Source organism: Trachemys scripta, chromosome 5, assembly GCF_013100865.1.
Source record: "Trachemys scripta elegans isolate TJP31775 chromosome 5, CAS_Tse_1.0, whole genome shotgun sequence".
Lineage (NCBI taxonomy): Eukaryota > Metazoa > Chordata > Testudines > Emydidae > Trachemys > Trachemys scripta.
In genome coordinates, this window is record NC_048302.1 from 90,664,846 (window position 1) to 90,685,772 (window position 20,927).

The 20,927-nt window shown below is 37.4% G+C and overlaps 1 protein-coding gene across 14 annotated transcripts in view; it reads left to right on the forward strand.

The window, feature by feature from the left end:
- Window positions 1–20,927, forward strand: part of FRYL (FRY like transcription coactivator) — a 394,573-nt gene that overhangs the window by 296,961 nt on the left and 76,685 nt on the right. For 9 of the 14 annotated variants that reach the window (XM_034771653.1, XM_034771656.1, XM_034771654.1 and 6 more), the window contains 11 exons: window positions 4,211–4,361; window positions 4,715–4,818; window positions 6,223–6,408; window positions 9,025–9,229; window positions 10,461–10,582; window positions 11,131–11,321; window positions 12,172–12,266; window positions 14,398–15,005; window positions 15,528–15,625; window positions 19,142–19,312; window positions 20,515–20,655. In XM_034771653.1, coding sequence (XP_034627544.1) covers window positions 4,211–4,361; window positions 4,715–4,818; window positions 6,223–6,408; window positions 9,025–9,229; window positions 10,461–10,582; window positions 11,131–11,321; window positions 12,172–12,266; window positions 14,398–15,005; window positions 15,528–15,625; window positions 19,142–19,312; window positions 20,515–20,655 — 2,072 coding nt within the window. The remainder of the gene's footprint in view (window positions 1–4,210; window positions 4,362–4,714; window positions 4,819–6,222; window positions 6,409–9,024; window positions 9,230–10,460; window positions 10,583–11,130; window positions 11,322–12,171; window positions 12,267–14,397; window positions 15,006–15,527; window positions 15,626–19,141; window positions 19,313–20,514; window positions 20,656–20,927) is intronic. The other 5 variants (XM_034771649.1, XM_034771660.1, XM_034771659.1 and 2 more) reach the window with 3 other exon arrangements.

Below are 20,927 nucleotides of genomic sequence, written 5' to 3' on the forward strand. Positions count from 1 at the left end.
CATGTACACTAAAAATATGTTCCTAAAGTCTGTATCAAGGCAGAGTTGACAAACCGGTTTCTGCCTGACAAAAGATGTTTATTCACCCGTCTCTTGGTCCACATGTAAATTAAGCATATAAGCCAACCCAGTGGAATCCCTATTTGAAGTCAACAGTGGGGTGTGAAATCAAAAGGGAAGCAGCTCACCAGAGAATAAGTTATAGGGGGAAGGAGTGTTATCCTAACTCTGCGGTACAGACAGTGAACTTTGGGGAATTTAATCAGAAGGCAAGGAAAGGAAAACACCCATTAATCCTCTACCTACAAAGTAATTGGGCAGTGCAATTACATTCATGAAACAGGATCTCAAGCAGGCTTGGTTGAAACGCTGCCAAGGACATTTGGGGTGAGATACACTTTAGGATGGAAGTTGGCCTGTTAAGTCTCTAGAAATTGATTTTTTTTAAATAGAAACCAAAAGGGTTACATATTATTCTTTCTTACTATCTCTTGAATCTTGAACCTTTGACACTAATCTTTTTGTTTTCACTATAAATATATCTCAGTACTGAGGTATTATACAAGCAGCTTATTCTGAGTTGAATCATTCAAGCTGGTGTGTACATTGTTCCCTTGGGGACTGCAGACCTGGTATTACTGTGAGCATTCAGATAAGGGGCTGGACACTTCGGGGGAAAGCTTCAAAGGGGCTTCGTGACTGGGGTGCACCTATTCTTAACCTGCAAGGTAAAGTAAGGGCTTGCATATCCCAGAGGAGATTGTTTGGGTGGCTAATAGGCTGGTGGTGTCAAGAAGCTGGCACCCAGTTAAGCTAAAGTCAATCTTCCTCTCAGTAGAGGCAGGGGGGCAACAAAGTGATTCACAGTCCTGGCTACCTAGAGACCCTTCAAATTACCATGTTCTCTTTGCCAAGTACAATTTTCTCACGTGGGAGGTGGTCACTCCTTTCCTAGCTAAAATCCTGCAGGAGTACAGGGATGAGTTGAAAGAAACAATCAGAGGGTCAAGAGAAAGGTCAGGTTGGCCACAGATGCATCTGATACAGCCACAATGTTGATGGCCATAGTTATCAGAATGAGGCAGATTTTATGGTTCTATATGTCTGGCATACCAAGAGGACCTACCTTTTGAGGCAATGGAGCTCTTATTAAAAAAAAATATGAAGATATACCTATCTCATAGAACTGGAAGGTACCTTGAAAGGTCATTGAGTCCAGTCCCCTGCCTTCACTAGCATGACCAAGTACTGTCCCTGACAGGTTTTTTTGTGTGCCCTAGATCCCTAAATGGCCCCCTCAAGGATTGAACTCACAAACCTGGGTTTAGCAGGCCAATGCTCAAACCACTGAGCTGTCCCTCCCCCCTCCTTCTATTATGTACAACTAACAGTCCTCCCCAATTATGCATCATCAACAGGGTTTGAACGCTAAACCTCCAACACTGCAGCATAGACCTTTACCACTTCAGCTACAGAACTAACTACAGAACTTCAGCCAGAGTACAGACAAAGCATTCCATTCCCTCAAGGACTTGAGCCACCGTATGGTCCTTGGGAATTTACACACTGGCTCCTTATAGGAAACATACAAGTACCAGCCCCAGCAGAGGTGCAGAAGACATTGTCCAACTCCTGGGACTGTCAGCCAGATTCCCAACACAGAAAGAATGTACATGATGCTGCTTGCCAGACTTCACCTGTGACCACTCAAACTCTGGTTCAGGTTGGTCTGTTTCCCAGTGAAACACCAAATGAGCAAGAAGGTCATGGTTCTACTCAGACCTCACAGATCTGAAATGGTGGAAGGAAACTGAGAATATGCGTGGCTAAGTACTGTTCTCTGCCCCCTCCCCGACAACGACTTTAATCACAGGTACCTCGGAGACCCATTTGGACCATCTACAAATGCAAGGAATAGGGTCCTCGGAAGACATGGAGCTCCATATCAGTGTCATGGAGCTCAGAGCCACGAGGCTAGCTTGCCAGTCCTTACTTCCTGTTCTTCACAATTCCACAATGCAGGTCTTGATGAACATCATGTCAGCAATGCACCACATAAAGAAGCAAGGAGGCACAAGCTCTGGACATGGTGCCACAGATGCAAGTTAACCCTGATGGCTCTTCAGCTCCCAAGAGTCGGCAACAACCTTGTAACCCCCCTGAGCAGATATGTTACCACTCACAAGTGATCACTACAGAGATCTATCATAGAACTAATTGGGAGGTTCCTGTAATAGACCTGTTTGCCACCAAAGACAACACCAAGTGCCAGATATTTTGTTGCAGAGAGGATATGAGCCTGGGGCTGTTGCCTGATGTCTTCCTTCTGCAGTGGCATCTAGGCCTCTTCTGTGCTGTTCCATCCATTCTCTTGGTCCTCATGGTGATTTCCAAAATTCAGAAGGGACAGCCATGATTGTTCTCATAGATCTGTACTGGCCAGTGAAATTTTGGTTGACAGACATGCTACAGATGTTCATTCAACCACCAGTTCAACTCCCAGACTGTTTTTACAGCACTGTGGGAAGATACTCCATCCAGACCCACTTGGATGACAAACAGGATGTTGTCTGATTAAGTACCATGGACAGGGATTGCTTTAGACAAGTCCAAGACATCCTGATGCAGAACAGGAAGATATCTACCAGAAGGACTTTTTCATCAAAATGGAAGAGGTTCTCAATAGGGGTGACCCCACATGGCCTGGACCGTATGCAGGCTTTGGTACCAAAGGTTCCAAACTACTTCCTGCATCTGAAACAGCTTTTGTTTAGCACCACTAAGGTCCAAGTTGCAGCAGTTTCAGATTGCCATCCATGGATAGTCATGCTTGGTCTTCTCTCACCTAATGGTATCAGAGTTCTTGAAGGGTCTGTTACCTACATTATACTGGTCAGGGAACTTGCTTCTGCCTGGCACCTCAATGTCATCTTCTTGAGACTCATGGAGCCCCCTTCAAGCCCCTTTCAGAATGCTCCTTACTTCATCTGGCTCTGAAGACAGTCTCCCTAGTTGCAATCACTTTTTAGTCAGAAGAGTGAGCAAGCTCCAAATGCTTGTGGCTGATCCCCTCCCTATATCATATTTCATAGGGTTAATGTGATCCTGAAACCTCACCCTAAATTAATTCCTAAGGTGATCTCAAATTCTATCTGAATTAATCATTTAACATGCCTCTCTTCTTTGCAGTAAAAAATCCTCTTCATTGGGAGAGAAACAGCAGCACACACTGGGCATTTCCAGAGCCTTTTTTTTACTACATTGACAGAACCAAACTGTCTTTCTGTTTATTTCTGGCTATAACTGGCCATTCCAAAGGACAGGCCATCTCAATACAAAGAATATCTAAGGTGGATAACATAATTCTTTGTGTGACAGATAACACTGTCTTTTCAGTTAGCTGATGTATCTCTCCCACCAAATGCCAAGACTCATCCCACCAGAGCTCAAGCAGTACCCTCTGAAATGTGCCAGTTTCAGAGATCTGCAAAGCAGCAACATGGAGTAACCCACTGATTTTTGTCAAGCACTATGCATTGTACTGAGCTTCTAGAGCAAGTGCCATGTTTGGGAGAGCAATTCTACAAACCTGTTGGACTGATGCAGCTGATACTACTAATCAAGTGTCCAGAAGGGATGCTGTTGCTAGTCACCTACAATGAAATCCACACTGACAAATACTCGAAGAAAGAAGAGTTACCTACAATAACTGTGGTTCTTTGAGGTGTTGTTAGTATGGATCCCATAACCACCCTCCATCCCCATTTATGAAGTCCTGTGCTTCCCTGGAGTTTGATTTGCAAGGGAATTAAGGGGGGGTTAGAGTTGTTCTGCCTTTTATAGGTTTGAATGGGAGCATAAGGAGACACAGGGAGTGTACGTGGCCCTGACAGACACGGTTATTCAAAAGATTCCAATCTTGCGTACATGCAGCACTTGTGTGCTTACAGTGGGATCCACATTGACAACTTCATTTTGAAGACCCACAATTACTGTAGGGTAAGAAACCATTCTTTATTTTAACTTTTGTCTGAATGGCTTTTCTCATCTGGACACTTCTGTTTCCCAGGATCTATAGCTTCAAATCCTGGGGCATTTTTAAAATTATTACTATGTAGAATATTAGGTGGAAGATTACCATTAGTAAATTGTACATTTTGCTTGGATTTACAAATCAAAAAGAAAAGTAAAAATAAATGTATTTTGATAGGTGATTCAATGCCACTGTATTCTAACTGGCGACTGAAAGTGATGGAGCATAATCAAGGAGAGCCTCTACCTTTTCCACCTACTGGGGGTTGTTGGTCACCACTGGTGGATTATTTACCTGAAACTTCATCTCCAGGCATGTCTCTTCACAGGTAAATACTAACATTACATGAAAGTGACAGCAATTCAGTTCATATTAGTTTAAATCAAACTATGTCTTCATGCATGTGCTGTGTAAAGTAAGAATAGCCTTTCCTTATCCATTACATTTCCTGGGTTGCTTACAATTCAAGAAGTTACGATGTCTTTTGATTTGGAGGGCTAAAGCTTTTCACATCGGCTGTGTAGCTTCTTGTGACTTTGTTTTTTTCTTTCTTGTCTATAAGACTTTCGTAGTCTGAAAAGGGGATATTAGTTAAGAGTATCTTTAGAACTCCTACAAATCTTCAAAATGTAAACTACAATTGTATTCTGATCTCTTATCAATTTTTTTCTTTGTCTTTAGGTGTAACATAGCAGTGATCCTTTTGACTGACTTGATAATCGACCACAGTGTGAAGGTGGAATGGGGAGGCTACCTCCATCTTTTACTTCATGCAATTTTTATAGGTAACAAAACTCGTACTGAAATATCAGGGGTTTTATTTAAATTGAGGAAAACAGCAATTTGTAATCTTGGTTTTGAAGATTATAGTAATTGAAAATGATGACAACAGCCTTTTGACATAACTACTCTTTTTTTCCAAGGCTGAATGAGATTAATATTTCTTATTATTTATTTATCAATAAAATCTTAGCAGAAAGTACAGAAAGGGTCTCTGGTGTATGAAATATTTTCGTCTTCTATGTTGTTGTGACAATCTGACTTTAAAAACTGACTTCCAATAACATAAAGGAAGAACACTTTTTCAAGTTGAAAAAATAATCCACTTTTTAAAAAAAAATGTCCAGTCATTTTGGTTTATATAAATACAATACTAATAAGTGTCATCTTTAAAATTAACACTGTGGATAACATATAAAAGCTAAAACTTACTAAATGCCTGTAAGCAGAACGTTTTGGGCTAAATGCAGCCATGATGTAAGCAAGTGTAACTGCATTTACTTCAGTGAAGTTACACATATTTGCACCAGAGCTAAATTTGGTCTATTGTGTGATAGGTAATAAACTAGTGCATCTCTTTTCTTCATCCTCTTGTACTCTTTTGGCCATATTTCCACCTTATTGTAGTCCATTGCTGCCCTTCACCCCCGGCCTCTCTTGGGCAGCATACATCTGCCCTGAACTTATATCCCCACTTGATTTGGCCTTTTTCTCTTCTGAGCATATACAGTTAATCAGACAAGTGTGCCGGACTAGAGAACCTTTTCATGTTCCTAATGTTGCTTATTTCTTGAGACAAACTTGTAGGTAGGAAATACAAGTGGGCATGAAAGTTTGGACTCCTTTACAAAGCATTGTCCATTGAGGCCATTTGTCCTTCTCCCCTTGCATAGAAGGTGCAATGAGCTTGGAGTACACTTAGTGTCCTCAGTGCTTCTCTTGTTCTCCCCTGTGTTTTTGGCTCCATATTTTTCAGTATGGTGAGTCTTTCAATTTGTTTGAATTAAAATGGGGTTTTTTAGTACCTGTGTAATGGCAGGAATCATCCACAGTATGGCCTAGTTGGTTTATTGTATGAAATAAACATAATACATTACCACACTGAGCAAGAGGGTGTTTTGAAAAACAAACAGTAAAGCCAGAGAGTTTTAATATATTGAAGTTATTACAGAAAAAATAGAAGAGGAGATGGAAGGAGCATATCCTCTGTTTCTCCAAATAGCCAAAATCTAACTCATTTTCAGTTGTTGGCGGTGAAGCTTTCTTTACCAAAAATAAATATCGTTTGTAGAGATTGATATAGACCACTAGGACTGTTGCCGATTTTTAGATAGTACTAGAACTGTTGCTTATTTTAGTTAGCTGCATATTTAATTGATTAATCTTTCTATTTTCCTCTTTAATTTTAGGGTTTGACCACTACCACCCTGAAGTGTATGAGCATTGTAAACGCCTGCTTTTGCACCTGTTGATAGCGATGGGCTCCAACAGTAGTGTCCAGTCTGTTGCTTCTGTCCTTCTCAGGAACAGGGAGTTTAATGAACCCAGGGTGCTTACTGTCAAGCAAACTGCACATTTAGATTATACTTTCACAGGTAACCACAGCTACGTTGTTAATGTTTCATTAATTAAAACAACACAGAAGGTCACTTTTTTGATTGGATTTAAATATTAAAATCTCCATTGTTTGTAATTTATTTCACTTCCAGTTTTGTCCAGTTGGATAAAATTTCTTTCTTCCTTGGATTTTTCATTAACCTAAAATTAATATATATGTTAACATTTTGTGCACAGTCATCATCAGCAGGAGTAGCACAGTTGAATATTAATTGCTGGTTTGCTGCTGCTGTGGAAACTGCAGAGGAAACTGTTAGTTGGTCATATAAAATAGCAACTACTTTTTTGTGATTTTAAAGGAGAAATAGGGAGATATTTCCTCTATATGTTATAGCAACTTTCAATTTTGGACATAAGCCTTTTGACATTGTATGATTTAATAGAATACCACAAAAATATTACAAGATTTTAGCATGACCTTTGCTTTTAATGTTGTACAAAGAATATGAGAAAACATAAAATATCTGAAATTATCATATAGTATGAGAAATCAGTATATTTCACTGGAAACATTTTTTATGAGAGATTCACTTTTGATTGTATCATAGATTTGGGGAAAATGTAAACAAGAATTAATTTTGTTGACTCATGATATTTCATATTCTCTTCAGCAGATGGCAGCACCTGTCATGCAATATATTATTTCAATTTTGTTGTATCTGGGAAGTATTTTTGTGTTACTTGAAGAAAAAATATTTTGTAAATTCTTGTATAAATTTGGTGGTCAAGAATATGAGACACTAAAATCACTGGGTAGAGCCAGGCATATTGCAGGCATATTTTGTATAAACTTACCCATAGAACTTTACCAAATGCAACTCAGTTCTGATTTACAAAACCACTCTTGTTCCAGTCCTTGGGCTCTTGAGTAGAGATGGCCAGAGACGCTCTATGTAAGTTGGGTTTGTAGTATGAAAAAATATTCACTAGAGATCAGGATGAGAAGGCCAGCAAACTTTTGTTTAGTTCTGTCCACACTGAAGATTGAAACAGTGTCATTCGGGAGATTATCCCCAGGTGGGGAATAAGCAAAATATTATAATAGTGATGTTTTTAACTTAAAATTAGCTGATTAATTTAATAAAACATCCTATATAAGCATTATTTCATGAATCACTGATACTTTTTGAATTTTGCAGTCGAACATTTTATAATTTAAAAATTATATTAAGACTAAATCCTGCAAGCAGGTCTAGTAAATTATGGTTAAATAATTGATTTAAATGGCAAGTTATACAATTTTAATAAATTGCATCTTTTTGACGAGACCAAGGCCCACATCTGACAAGATACTAAGTGCGGATAGACTTTGTGGAGCCCTGTTGGCCTAAATAGGGCTTCATGTGAATATAGGGGCTATCCACGCAGAGAAACTTACGGGGTCAGATCCTAAATATGTAGTTAAGGGACACAGACACTAAAAGTAACAGTGACTGGAGAAATACTATCCATTTATGACCCAATTCTCCTTCCATCTGAAGAGTGCTCAGCATAAGCTGGGGGAGTGATGGTGGGGGTTGGCTGCAAAGTTTTCTTTAAGCCACTTTTGTCCCCCACAATCCAATCCTGCAGCTGTGCATACATCAGTCCAGAACACAGCGAAGGCTAATGGTCTACATCAGGTGCTAGTGGCCCTCAGCACTCCAACTGCTGACCTCAGCTAGCCAGACACAGACAAACCCTGGGTGTGCCTTCATTTTCCTTGGCTCCATTACCTTACAGTACTTGGGAGAATGGTGGTATAGAAGCTATGCAGATTGTATTTTGCAGATGGTTCCCATGTGAAGAGAGAATGTGCCAGTAGCCAGATTAAGCTGATTTTTAGAGCTGCTTTATACATCTAGAGTGGCACACAACAGCTCTACCTTATTGGTGAATCAGCCTTACGTATTAGAGTTTAATAATTAAATTCAGTTGTGATCAAATTACATTTCAATCAAAAAGCCAATCTGCATTATCAGGAAGCAGCTTGTATTCTTGACTTCTACTCTACAAGCATTTGTGTGTTGTAATGCTTTCAAGTTCAACTACTGAATCAACTTGTTAAAGATATGATGCCTTCAAGTGCTGGGACTGATGGGTTGTCACTTCACCAGAATACTAATATAAAAATGAATCCAGCAGTCATTACTATGATTGTAGTTATGGACGGGTTATTCCTTATTATTTATTTAGGCCCCAATTATGCAAGGATTTATACATGCGCTTAACCTTAGGTATGAGTATTCCTGTTGACTTCATTGAGTCTCCTTGCATGCATAAAGTTAACATATATGTGTTTGCAAGATCAGGGCTTTACTGGTAAAATACCGTAAACTCTTTCATAAATCTCTTTTGAAACCTGTCTCATAAAATGGGTAATTCGTATGACATTGTTTTAAATTTTATATTTTCAGTGTTGGCATTGCAAACAGATGCTATGTTGATGGCCTAGAAGGTGAAAAGGAGCATCCTGTATATTCAGTTTGAAAATATTTTAATTATTCTATTCAAAGTGCATCTTTTGAGAACCAGTGCATCATACTAATAATTTTTTTGGAAGTCTAATGTGAAAATGCCAAACTATAATATAATTGTAGTTGTTTTTCTTTCAGCAGGTGTTAATGATTTTATACCTGATTACCAGCCCTCCCCAATGACAGACTCAGGGCTTAGTTCAAGTTCTACCTCTTCTAGCATCAGTTTAGGAAATACCAACGCTGCCATTTCTCATCTGCACACCACAATCCTCAATGAAGTTGACATTTCAGTAGAGCAGGATGAAAAAGTGAAAACACTCATGGAATTTATTACCTCAAGGTAACACTTCAAGATCAACCATGGTCGAGATGTATGGTGTATGGAAATATTGCAAAATAGCATATTATTTGGCATGAAGTTGACTATTTTTCTCTTCTGTTTATCATCAATAAGATCTTGAATCTGATCTTAAATACTCTCTTGTTGTGTGCATGTTATGTGTATATATAATAGCTTTCAAACCATTTTACTTTCTCTACATCCTAAGGGCAGTTGATTGGCCATCTTTCCTCCTGAGACTTGAAAAGGCCATTGATTGGTGTACTCCCACTGATTGGGGGATCCCCTTCCCCATGGAAAGCTTTTCAGGGTTTCAACCCCTTTCCTCTCTTCAGCAACTCGAGTCCCACAACTGCTTCCTTTAAAGACAATTGAACCACATTTTGGGATCTGGTGGGCTGCAGAATATGCTACATGCTTAATAGAGCCCCATATCCTTCCCTACAGAAGATACTTAAAGGTCTGTTCAGAGAGCGTCTTGAAGGCTGTTGTGGGGACCTGGGTTTGTATGGATCTTCAAGGTGACCTGGAGATAGAGAGGGCTCGTATGTTAACTGGGGAAGTAGGAATTGGTGGCAAAGTTTAGTTATAAAACTGGCAACTTTCAAAGGGTTCCTATTTTCATATGATAATTTGTTTAGTGCTTTCAGAATCATATAAATAGAGCCGAGAGGATACAAAATTTGATCTGCATCCGATCCGCAATCTTAAAAATTATCCATGATCTTTGGATATAAAGTGGATATCCACAGATTTGCAGGGCTGAACATATAAACCTGAAACTCTAAGTAGATCTTAGTGGTCAAAAACTTGATTTTGGTTTGTAGAAACTGTGCAAACCAAAAAAGAGAGTTTTTACACAGCCCTAGAACTTTACAGTAATGTGGTGACGGATTGTGGTATTTTTGCAGATATGTAGCATCAGTTGGAATTACTTGCCATTAGGGTAACTACACATCCCCCTTCCCTAAATTCCTCCTACAGTTTCAATTGGATTGAATATGTTGCTTTGTTTTTTGTCTTAATTGTTATATAGTATTGCGGCACATTTTTAAACAGCTGCCATATTTCACTCCAGAGAAATCTGTGTGTCAGTATACTGTATATAGTTGATAAAGTCTTCTGGAATTCTTCTAGGTGAAAAGTACTGCATAAGTGGATAATGATAATAGAGGTTATGTTTTATACTTTTATGCTATGCTACGTTATATGTTGGGTTTTATATTTCTAGGAAAAGAGGGCCACTTTGGAATCATGAGGATGTTTCAGCCAAGAACTCTAGTATAAAGAGTGCTGAGCAGTTAACTGTGTTTCTAAAACATGTGGTGTCTGTGTTTAAGCAGTCAAGTTCAGGTATGTTAGAAAAGAATTAATACCTTGTAGAATTTCAATAAAATAAAAATCTTTGTGAAATAAATAAGAACTTCTCTTTCAGAAAATATGCATAGCTTTCCAGGCTTCTGCTTTCAGCCAATAGATGTTGCACTTTTATGTGACACAGTTCATAACTATGTTCAGACTTGGATATGTCAACATAATGTGCACTCGGAGAGAGAGAAAATATATATTACAAGCTTACTGCGGTTATTTATTGTTTAAAGTTTGTATCTTTCATTCCGTCTGTCTAATTTAATATTTAATACTTCTGTTTAAGTTTATGGGAAAGCTGCTTATGTGATTGGATGGATCTTTGTGAGGGATTCCAATTTAGCAAAAGGGGTGAGGAGAAGTAGTAGTCGATAAAACTAGCTTAAAAGCCAACACAGAGTTGACTATAATAATCTTGTCAGTAGAAAAAAAAGTGTGCAATAACACTGGTAATGTATGTAATAATTACAACTTTCTTTTCTTTTCTTTTTTTAAATCTGCTGTGTTATTTGGACATACATTTGCTTTCATAGCAGGATTTCAGCTGGAGCATCATCTTAGTGAAGTTGCTTTGCAAACTGCACTTTCTTGCTCCTCTCGACACTATGCTGGAAGATCGTTTCAGATTTTCAGGGCTCTGAAGCAGCCTCTTTCTGCATCCACGCTTTCTGACATTCTCTCCAGGCTTGTGGAAACTGTAGGAGATGCAGGAGAAGAAGCACAGGTATTTGCATATTTTCTTATTTTCTCTCCCGTGCAGCCATCTGACTTATAATTTTCCCATTTTATTAAACAACATTTGAATTGTATTTTTAATACCATAATAAAAGATAAAAGCACTATGATGAGCTCAGCTGCATTTTCTCCTTAAATGAAGAAGAAAGGAGTATTAAAAGTGATGTGACTGATATCTGATTTAACTTCTGTAACACTTTGAATTTTCACTTCTGAACAACAGAACCAAAATAATTCATGGTTATGCTGAGCACTTTGTTTTCAAAGGCAACCCAGTAGCCTCCAAACATTTACTTTCAGAGACTCTGCAGTCTGAACTAGATGTCTCAGTTGAAGTAATCTGCTTCCTGGCAGCACCCATACTTTTTATAATTCAAAATATGCCTCAAGTATTTTAAATAAAACAATATAATATTAAAGAAGAAACAACTATTTTAGTGTGTTCTGATATTTAGATTTATCGGCAACATATTGTATCTTGACAGTTTATCCAATATCACTCCTTGCAGACCACAAAAAGAGGAACTGAGTCATAAAGTATAAACACACCCAGGGGAATAATGGAACTTGATAGTTATCTTGTGAGACGTATTGGACCAGAGAATATAACACACATAAATTCATGATTGTGTCATTAATTAGTTTAAAATTAAATTGTATAGTGTTGTTTGTTTTACATTGAATTTGCACTATTAATTTGCGTTGTGTATCATTAGGGCCATGGTGTAATTAGATCAGAAAGTTATGAATCAGTCCCTAACATTGTTTGTTCTATTTGTATATCACGATCTGCACTGTTGTACATACTATAACATATAATAACCTTGGTTCTTTTTCAGGGTTTTGTCATAGAGCTACTTCTGACTCTGGAATCTGCCATTGATACATTGGCTGAAACCATGAAGCATTATGATCTTATATCTGCACTTTCTCAGTAAGTACTTATACTAGTCAAACTACAGTATTCATGGGAACTATTAGTTGTTTATTACTCATATAATCAAAATGTTTCTGCCATCATTTTATTTTAAACTTAATACAAGGACAGCATGCTGTTTTCAAATGTTCATCTCTTTGGGCTCTTAGTCAAATTTCCTGAAACTGACCTCAGTTACTCCTTACTTTTTCTATTGCTAGGTGGTAGAGCAAATTAGGCACTTCTAAATCAGTGAATTTTTCTCAATTAAGAAGGGGAGAATTTGTAAATCAAATTTGTTAGATCTGGGTTCTGTTCACATCCATGCTGCTGAACTATTGGACCTCAATTCTATGAACCATTGAGTTCAGTTCTGATTAACTTTAGTGGAAATGAGGGCACTCACCATCTTTTAGGATCAGAGCCTATCCGACTGTGGTTGTCACATAAGCACTCCATGCCTCAGTTTTCCCATGTGTAAAATGTAGGTAATGATACTAATATTTTTTAAGTGCTACAAGATCTCTGGATGAAAATTGCTATATCATGGTAGGTATTATTTATATTAATTAGGATTACAGTAATTTGTAAACCAAATTTCTTCAACTACAGCAGATACTAGACCACATTTAGAGCTGTCTACCCAGCATTCCAAATTCGTTGCGTTTTTTTTTTTAAGTGTAAATAAAGGTCTGTAATTTTTCTTCCCCATTCTATGTCAAAACTGGTACAATGGATTGTTATCAAACTTTCAAAAAATTCTCATCTTGTGTCTGAGAGCAGACTTGAAAAATTACATTGTAAATATTATGGTTCCCTTTGCCCCTAGGAACTTGCTGTATTAAAAAGAAAATGAGCCTGGCTAAGCATAATTATATATTGTGCTACAAATGTTCCTTTCCCATAAGGCTCTTGCCAGCTATTCATGCTTTTTTTTCACATCAAGATTGGATTACTGAAATGTGTGCACTTGAATAGAACTTGGAAACTTCATCTAGTGCAGAATGAAGCTACTCATATACTTTGAGACACTTCATGCATGAAGTATGATCAGTAGCCAATGTTAATGTCCGTTTGGTTTCTGAGTACAATGCAAAGAGTTAGCCCTATGTAGTTGGGGTCTTGGATACCTTAGAAACTGCCTCTCTTTGTGTTTAATCCTGGCATTTGAAATCAGCTACAATATTTCTCACCATTGAACACTGACCATAATGGGAGTTGAGGGTATTGAGTACTTTACAGGTTCAGGCCCTAAGTCCCAGACTTTAGGAGCTGATGGTAAGGCATTGTCAGTGGAGGGTCCCGACCGGAATTTGCTTTCCCCACTGGTCTGGCGGAGCTCAAAAGTTTATTGAACTTCGGGGAATTTGCTACCCATGTCTTTTCACTTGGGCTTTGGATTTAAGGCCTGTATTACAAGGGGTTGAATTTCTGGGGTGGTATAAGGGAGGTGTTTTTAGTAATGAGATGTATTCTAGGATCTAATATATGTGCCCACTGGTGTTGAAAGGTGCGTTTTATAAACTGAAGAAATAATCCACACTCTCATGCCCCTCTACTACTCAAAAGATGAAATAGGTTATTGGGGTTTCTCTGTATAGATTTAAGCTTAGTTCAAAGGTTATTGATTACAATGTGGATAACATAACATGGGTTCCAGAAAATTTTGATATCTTTAGTAAGTGTTCTTGAGTCTCAGTGTGAAAGGCATTGAAAGTATGGATCTGTCTAGGATGCTACCTTAAGAGAAATATAAGGACATGTAAATAACCTCATTTCTTAATTCCCTCTCTTTCCTCATCTGTAAGAAAATATATGGGAATTCCAAATCTTCATTCTTAGACCACATTTTTCAAGTTCTTAACCAGTATGTCTAATTGTACTAGGTCCCTTATTGGCTCTCTTACCTTGGTAATTTCTTATGTCTGGAAAACATTTTTTCCCTAGCTATAGTGTTAAAGTAACAAGGCAGTCTCTCTCAGAGGACTTCATTGTGACATAAGTGTTTCTTGAGACCTACTTACTGATAGTAAAATATACTCTGCATGTGCTGAAGGATTGATTTTTGGAGCCCTTATTTTTTAGGATGTACATTATTGAAGGTCTGACATTTTGCATGCAATAATATATTTCGTTGCTTTTATTTTAGAACCTCATACCATGATCCTGTAATGGGAAACAAGAACGCAGCTAACAGAAAAAGCACTGGACAGATAAATCTAAGCACAAGTCCTATTAGTAGTGGCAATTGTTTGGGATATTACAGCAATGCAAGGAGTAACTCTTTGAGACTGAGTTTAATTGGTGACCGGAGAGGTGACCGTCGACGGAGCAACACACTGGATATAATGGATGGAAGAATAAACCATGGTGGAAGCTTAGCAAGGACTAGAAGCCTCTCCTCTCTGAGAGAGGGAGGAATGCATGATGTGCAGCCCACTACTGATCCTATCAATCTGATGGCCACCATATTTTGGATTGCAGCATCCTTGCTAGAATCGGATTATGAATATGAATACCTCCTGGCTCTCAGGCTCCTCAACAAACTGCTTATTCACTTGCCTCTTGATAAATCAGAGAGTCGGGAGAAGATAGAAAAGGTGCAGAGTAAACTGAAATGGAATAACTTTCCAGGCCTTCAGCAGCTCTTCCTTAAGGGCTTTACCTCAGTGTCTACACAGGAAATGACAGTTCACCTCCTCAGTAAACTCATCATGGTCTCCAAACATATATTGGTTGATCCCTCCCAATTAGCAGGTATCTTTAATGAAGTTATATGTAACAATATTGAATTTGATAGTAGGTTAACTGAAAAATAAATTAATCTTTGGCATTAAAATCAATAGTGATATACATTGCCAGTGAAGAGCAAAAGTAAATCCTGTGGTCCCCAGCATTGTTCTGCTAGGTACAATGTAGATTAGGATCATTTGTCTAGAGATCCGGTGCAAAGTATACCCGCTGGAAGATTGGAATTGTATATTACATTATAGTAAATTTGTTTCCAAAGTAAGAAAGAAAACAGTTTTCCTTCTAAAAAGATTTAGTCATAGTGGCCTTGGTTTAGTGCTATTCTAAACCTTTGCATATTCTCACAGGAGCTTGCCATTGTGCTGAATAAGAGCACTGAGTTACTTAGTAATTTTGTTTAACTGATTAGGTGATCATTCTACTTCCATCTTAAATAATAAAGCAGTTTTGGTTACAGAGATCTTGTTTTTAAAATACTAAAATTTTGTTGTATGCTCACATAACTCAGCACCATTTGTTTGTCTGCAGGATTTCCTCTTAACATCTTATGCTTACTGCCTCATCTAATCCAACATTTTGATAACCCAACTCAGTTCTGTAAAGAAACAGCAGACAGGATAGCGAAGGTATGTAAAGATTTTTAAAATAACATTCAGGGAATTATTCACAACTTAGGCTTTCACTTTTACAGCCAAAACAGAGATGTACCTTTCATACCAATTATCTCTGTAAAGTATTACAATGCTGCTTTTCCGCTAAATTTTCTTCTTCCATGTCTAAGATCTATCTATAATAATTGTGTTAATGAGAAATAATTGTTCTCTAAGAGCCTGATTTAAAGTTCACTGAAGTCAAGGGGAGTATTTACACTGAAATCAGTGGCCTTTGGATCAGGCTCTAAGAACTCCTCTATAGAATCAGAGTACCCATTAGGCTTAACCTATAAATTGGGAAGGTAAGAAGCAATTCTTCCTATTGCTAGTGTTGCAAAAGACTCTTTTTTTATTATTATTTTATTTTATTTAAAAAAAAAAAGATGGTTGTCACAGCTAGTGAACTTAATTTCTTTAAATCACATTTATAATTTATAATTTTCAAGTGCATTTCACAGTTTAATTCTAGTAAGGAAATGATCCTTACCTTTGAGACTGGTGTGTATTGAAAAATAAGTAATGTACAGTTTTTGTTATTTGAAAACAATGATTATCTTGTGGAAAATTGAATGACTTCTTAAATTGCCTTCTTTGTGAAAGTGGGGTAAAATATGCACCAGCAGTTCCCAAATGAATCAGTGGACTATTGGTGGTCCTCAGAGCACTTCATTAGAAAGAAGAGCATGGAAATGGAAATAAGATGACACCTACACAATAGGGCACGCAATGTGACCTACTGGATAGAACACTGGACTGAGACTTGGGAGACTTGAGTTCTATTCCAGAATCTGCCACTGGCCTGCTGGTTGTCCTTGTTTAATTCACTTCACTGCTCTATGCCTCAGTTTCCCCATCTGTAAAATAGGGATAATCATAGTGACCTCATTTTGTAAAGTGCTTTGAGATCTGCTGAGGAAAAGTGCTATGTAAGAGCTAGGTAGTAGTATTGTTATACGAGCAGGAGAGGAACAAAACTGCCCTCAGGCACAGGATCCATAGTGTGAATGGAACTGCCAGTTACCAGAGGGAGGGGAATGTCCAGAGAAGAAGGGAACAAAGCAGCTAGGTATATGTTCAAGGGAACAGATAGAATAAAGGACTAGGTGTTAGGGCATGTTCAAGGGAGAGCAGGAGAAGGGTGCAGGCAACAGAAAAGTATATGCTAAGAGCAGGAGGCTAGAGGAAGAGAACTGGTGCGGGGGGAGATTAAATGAAGATCAGCAGTGAGCAATGTAATTAACTTTTTTTCAAAAAGGACAAAACGCTTATTCCATTAAAGGCAGTTAAAATACGTAAGCACTTTTATTAATAGGGCTGTCGATTAATCCTAGTTAACTCACGCGATTAACTCAAAAATTAATTGTGATTATTCATGATTAATCGCACTGTTATACAATAGAATACCAATTGAAATGTTGTAAATATTTCTGGATGTTTTTCTACATTTTTAAGTATATTGATTTTAATGACAACACAGCATACAAAGTGTACAGTGCTCATTTTAGATTATTTTTTATTATAAATATTTGCACTGTAAAAATGTCAAACAAAAGAAATAGTATTTTTTAGTTCACCTCATACAAGTACTGTAGTGTAATCTCTTTATCATGTAAGTCCAACTTACAAATGTAGATTGTTTTGTTTTTGAATGCCGTTATGTAACAAAAAAAAAAAATGTAAAATTTTAGAGCCTACAAGTCCCCTCAGTACTTCTTGTTCAGCCAATCGCTAAGACAAACAAGTTTGTTTACATTTAAGGGAGATAATGCTGCTTATTTACAATGTCACCTGAAAGTGAAAACAGACGTTCATGTGGCACTTTTGTAGCCGGCATTGCCAGGTATTTACATACCAGTTATGCTAAACATTTGTATGCTCCTTCATGCTTCGGCCACTGTTCCAGATGGCATGTGTCCATGCTGATAATGAGTTCTGCTTGATAACCATCCAAAGCAGTGCGGACTGAAGCATGTTCATTTTCATCATTTGAGTCAGATGCCACGAGCAGAAAGGTTGATTTTTCTTTTTTGGTGGTTCAGGTTATGTAGTTTCCACATTGGAGTGTTGCTCTTTTAAGACTTCTGAAAGTATGCTCTACACATTGTCTCTCTCAGATTTTGGAAGGCACTTCAGATTCTAAAACCTTGGGTCGAATGCTGTAGCTATCTTTAGAAATTTCACATTGGTACCTTCTTTGTGTTTCGTGAAATCTGCAGTGAAAGCGTTCTTAAAACGAACAACATGTGTTGTTTCATCATCCGAGACTGCTATAATATGAAATATATGGCAGAATGTGGGTAAAACAGAGTAGGAGACACACAATTCTCCCCCAAGGAGTTCAGTCACAAATTTAATTAACACATTTTTTAACGAGCATCATCAGTCTGGTTGACTGTGTATTGTGTGAAAAAATACTTCCTTTTGTTTGTTTTAAACCTGCTGCCTATTAATTTCATGTGGTGGCCCCTAGTTTTTCTGTTATGAGAAGGAGTAAATAGCACTTCCTCATTTACTTTCTCCACACCAGTCATGATTTTCTAGACCTCTATCATATCCCTTCCTTAGTTGTCTCTTTTCCAAGCTGACAAGTCCCAGTCTTATTAATCTTTCCTCATACGGCAGCCGTTTCGTACCCCTAATAATTTTTGTTGCCTCTTCTGAACTTTTTCCAAGTCCAATATATCATTCTTGAGATGGGGCGACCACATTTGCACGCAGTATTCAAGATGTGTGCGTACCATGGATTTATATAGTGGCAATATGATATTTTCTGTCTTATCATCTATCCCTTTCTTAATTATTCTGTTTGCTTTTTTGACTGCTGCTACACATTGAGTGGATGTTTTCAGAGAACTATCCAACAGTAAAAAAGTTTAATGTTTACTGATAAGAACATCATTTGCCAGATTTTCTGTCCAGACTTCCCTGGTTTAAAACAGATTTAACGTAAGCAGTAAGTCCACTTGAAGCGTGGATGCAGTGGTGCAAGCCACTCAGAGTGCCTGTCACATTATTAGGGAACCTGTAACTAAGCTGTACAGCTCCAGAAGTGTGGATGGGGTGGAGTGGAAAAGTAAGAGCAGGCTAGGCAGGAACAGAGCCAGGCCTGTCAGGAGATTTACCCCTCCCAGGCAGCCTTCACTGATCAGATTTTACAGCTACCCTTTTTAGTGAAACCCCCTCCAGTACAGCTACCCCTAAAGGCATGACTCTAGCCCTAGGTGATTATTTTATTTTAACAGTGTAAGTATGCTGCACATTTTTTATATTGAATAGTCATTTTAAATCTTTTCAGCAGTTTTCTATATTATTTTTATAGCAAATTGAAATTCTTGAGCCTGACTATATAAAATATAGATGTTCTTGTGGTTACTTTGTCCTTGCTGTTACTGAAAAATAAACCCTAAACCTTCAGAAAAGTATTACACATTCCGTATACTCAATAATTTAGTGGGTGAAGGAAATTAATTTTTGTTTTTTGTTTTGTAGGTTTGTGCAGAGGAGAAGTCACCAACCCTGGCCAATTTGGCGCATATGATGAGTTTATACAGTACACACAGTTATTCCAGAGACTGTTCTAACTGGATTAACGTAGTGTGTAGATATTTGCATGACTCCTTCTCAGATACCACGTTTAGCCTTGTAACTTATCTTGCAGAGGTAAATTTTACTGAATATGTATTTCATTTAGACAGCCTGATTTAAACCATGCCTTTATTGATAGCACATTTTTTATTTTTCACACTCCTGAAAATTGAAAAAATAAATTTAGAAAATCTTCTATGGAATAAAGTGATATTAAAAGATTGTAGGATTTGGAGGGGAGAGGGTGACTAAAACCATTTTTGAGTAGTGAATCTGAATTTTTAAATTAAAATGGTCATCCTGCCAATGGCGGGTCCATTTTTCTATGGCAGTACTATTTTGTAATCAGTCTTAAGTTCTGTCCCTTTACATCAGTTACTGGCACAGAGCTATTATTGCTCCTTTTTCATTTCTATCAAAGTCTGGATAAAGTACATATATTTTGGTTTTAAATAAATATATTTAGGATATATATTAAAAGAAATTGTCTGATCCAGATTAAGCTGTAATTTAAAGTTGCTCTCAGTAGAAAATAAATTTTAATCAGAGAGTAAAGATGTAAATATTGTGTGGCATATTTTTCTAAATGCTTTGAGCATGCAAAATTTAGTGAATAGTTCTGCAAGCCCTCCATGTGCAGAACCACCATTGCCTCTAATAGAAGTGCTCTGCATGGAGAACTTACCAAAACTGGCTCTTAAAATGCATTGCTTAAAACTGACAACCCTGATATCTCTTGATTTTTATTTTTCCATGTACGAATCTTTGAGTTTGTGTGAATATTTTATTGATAAAGACCATAGCAATTGTACGGATCAAACTTCTATAAGCCTTATAGATCATAAGTCCTGTATGTAACATTATTTGCAGTTTTTCCTGTTCTTGTACAGCATGTTAAAGAAGCATATATATACATTCAGGGAGCTTTGGGATTTAGAAGAGTTGTTTTATTTAGTCTGAAATATTTTGCTTGTAGGTGCTTTAGACCTGTGCTAACATTTAAAGTATCACCAAAATTACATTACTTAATGAATGAAAAATGTGAACGCAGAAGAAAAATATTGGAATAGAAAATACAGTTCTATTGTACTCTGCTATATTCTCTTTTCCAAGCCAGATCTTGAAGTTTTAAAATAAATCTTTAATTCACCACATAATAGGGAAAAAAGAAATCTATATCAAAGTTAGCTAGCATTTATTATTGTATAATGATCTTTGTACCCTGTGCTGCCATCAAGCAACCTGATTAAAATTCACTTTTTCAATTATATTTTTAGCTGTTAGAGAAAGGGTTATCCAGCATGCAGCAATCTTTATTGCAGATCATTTACAGTCTTCTGAGTCATATTGACCTGTCTGCAGCACCAGTGAAGCAGTTTAATCTGGAGATCATAAAGGTTATTGGTAAATATGTTCAGGTAGGTATTCTGAAAATGTAAATAACCAAAAAACATTGTATATTTATGAAGTCAAGAAAAATTTCATGCAGATGCACTTAGCACTATTTTTGAATGTAGATTATTGAAAAGTATAGTCACTTGACTAAAATGGCAGTGCTAAGTGAAATCCAGTAGTGTTTTATAAATAATGGACCCAAACCTGTATACACTTGCCTATGTATTTAACTTTACTCACATTAGTAGACTTACTGACTTTAATGGGACTACTTACATGAGTAAATTTACACACG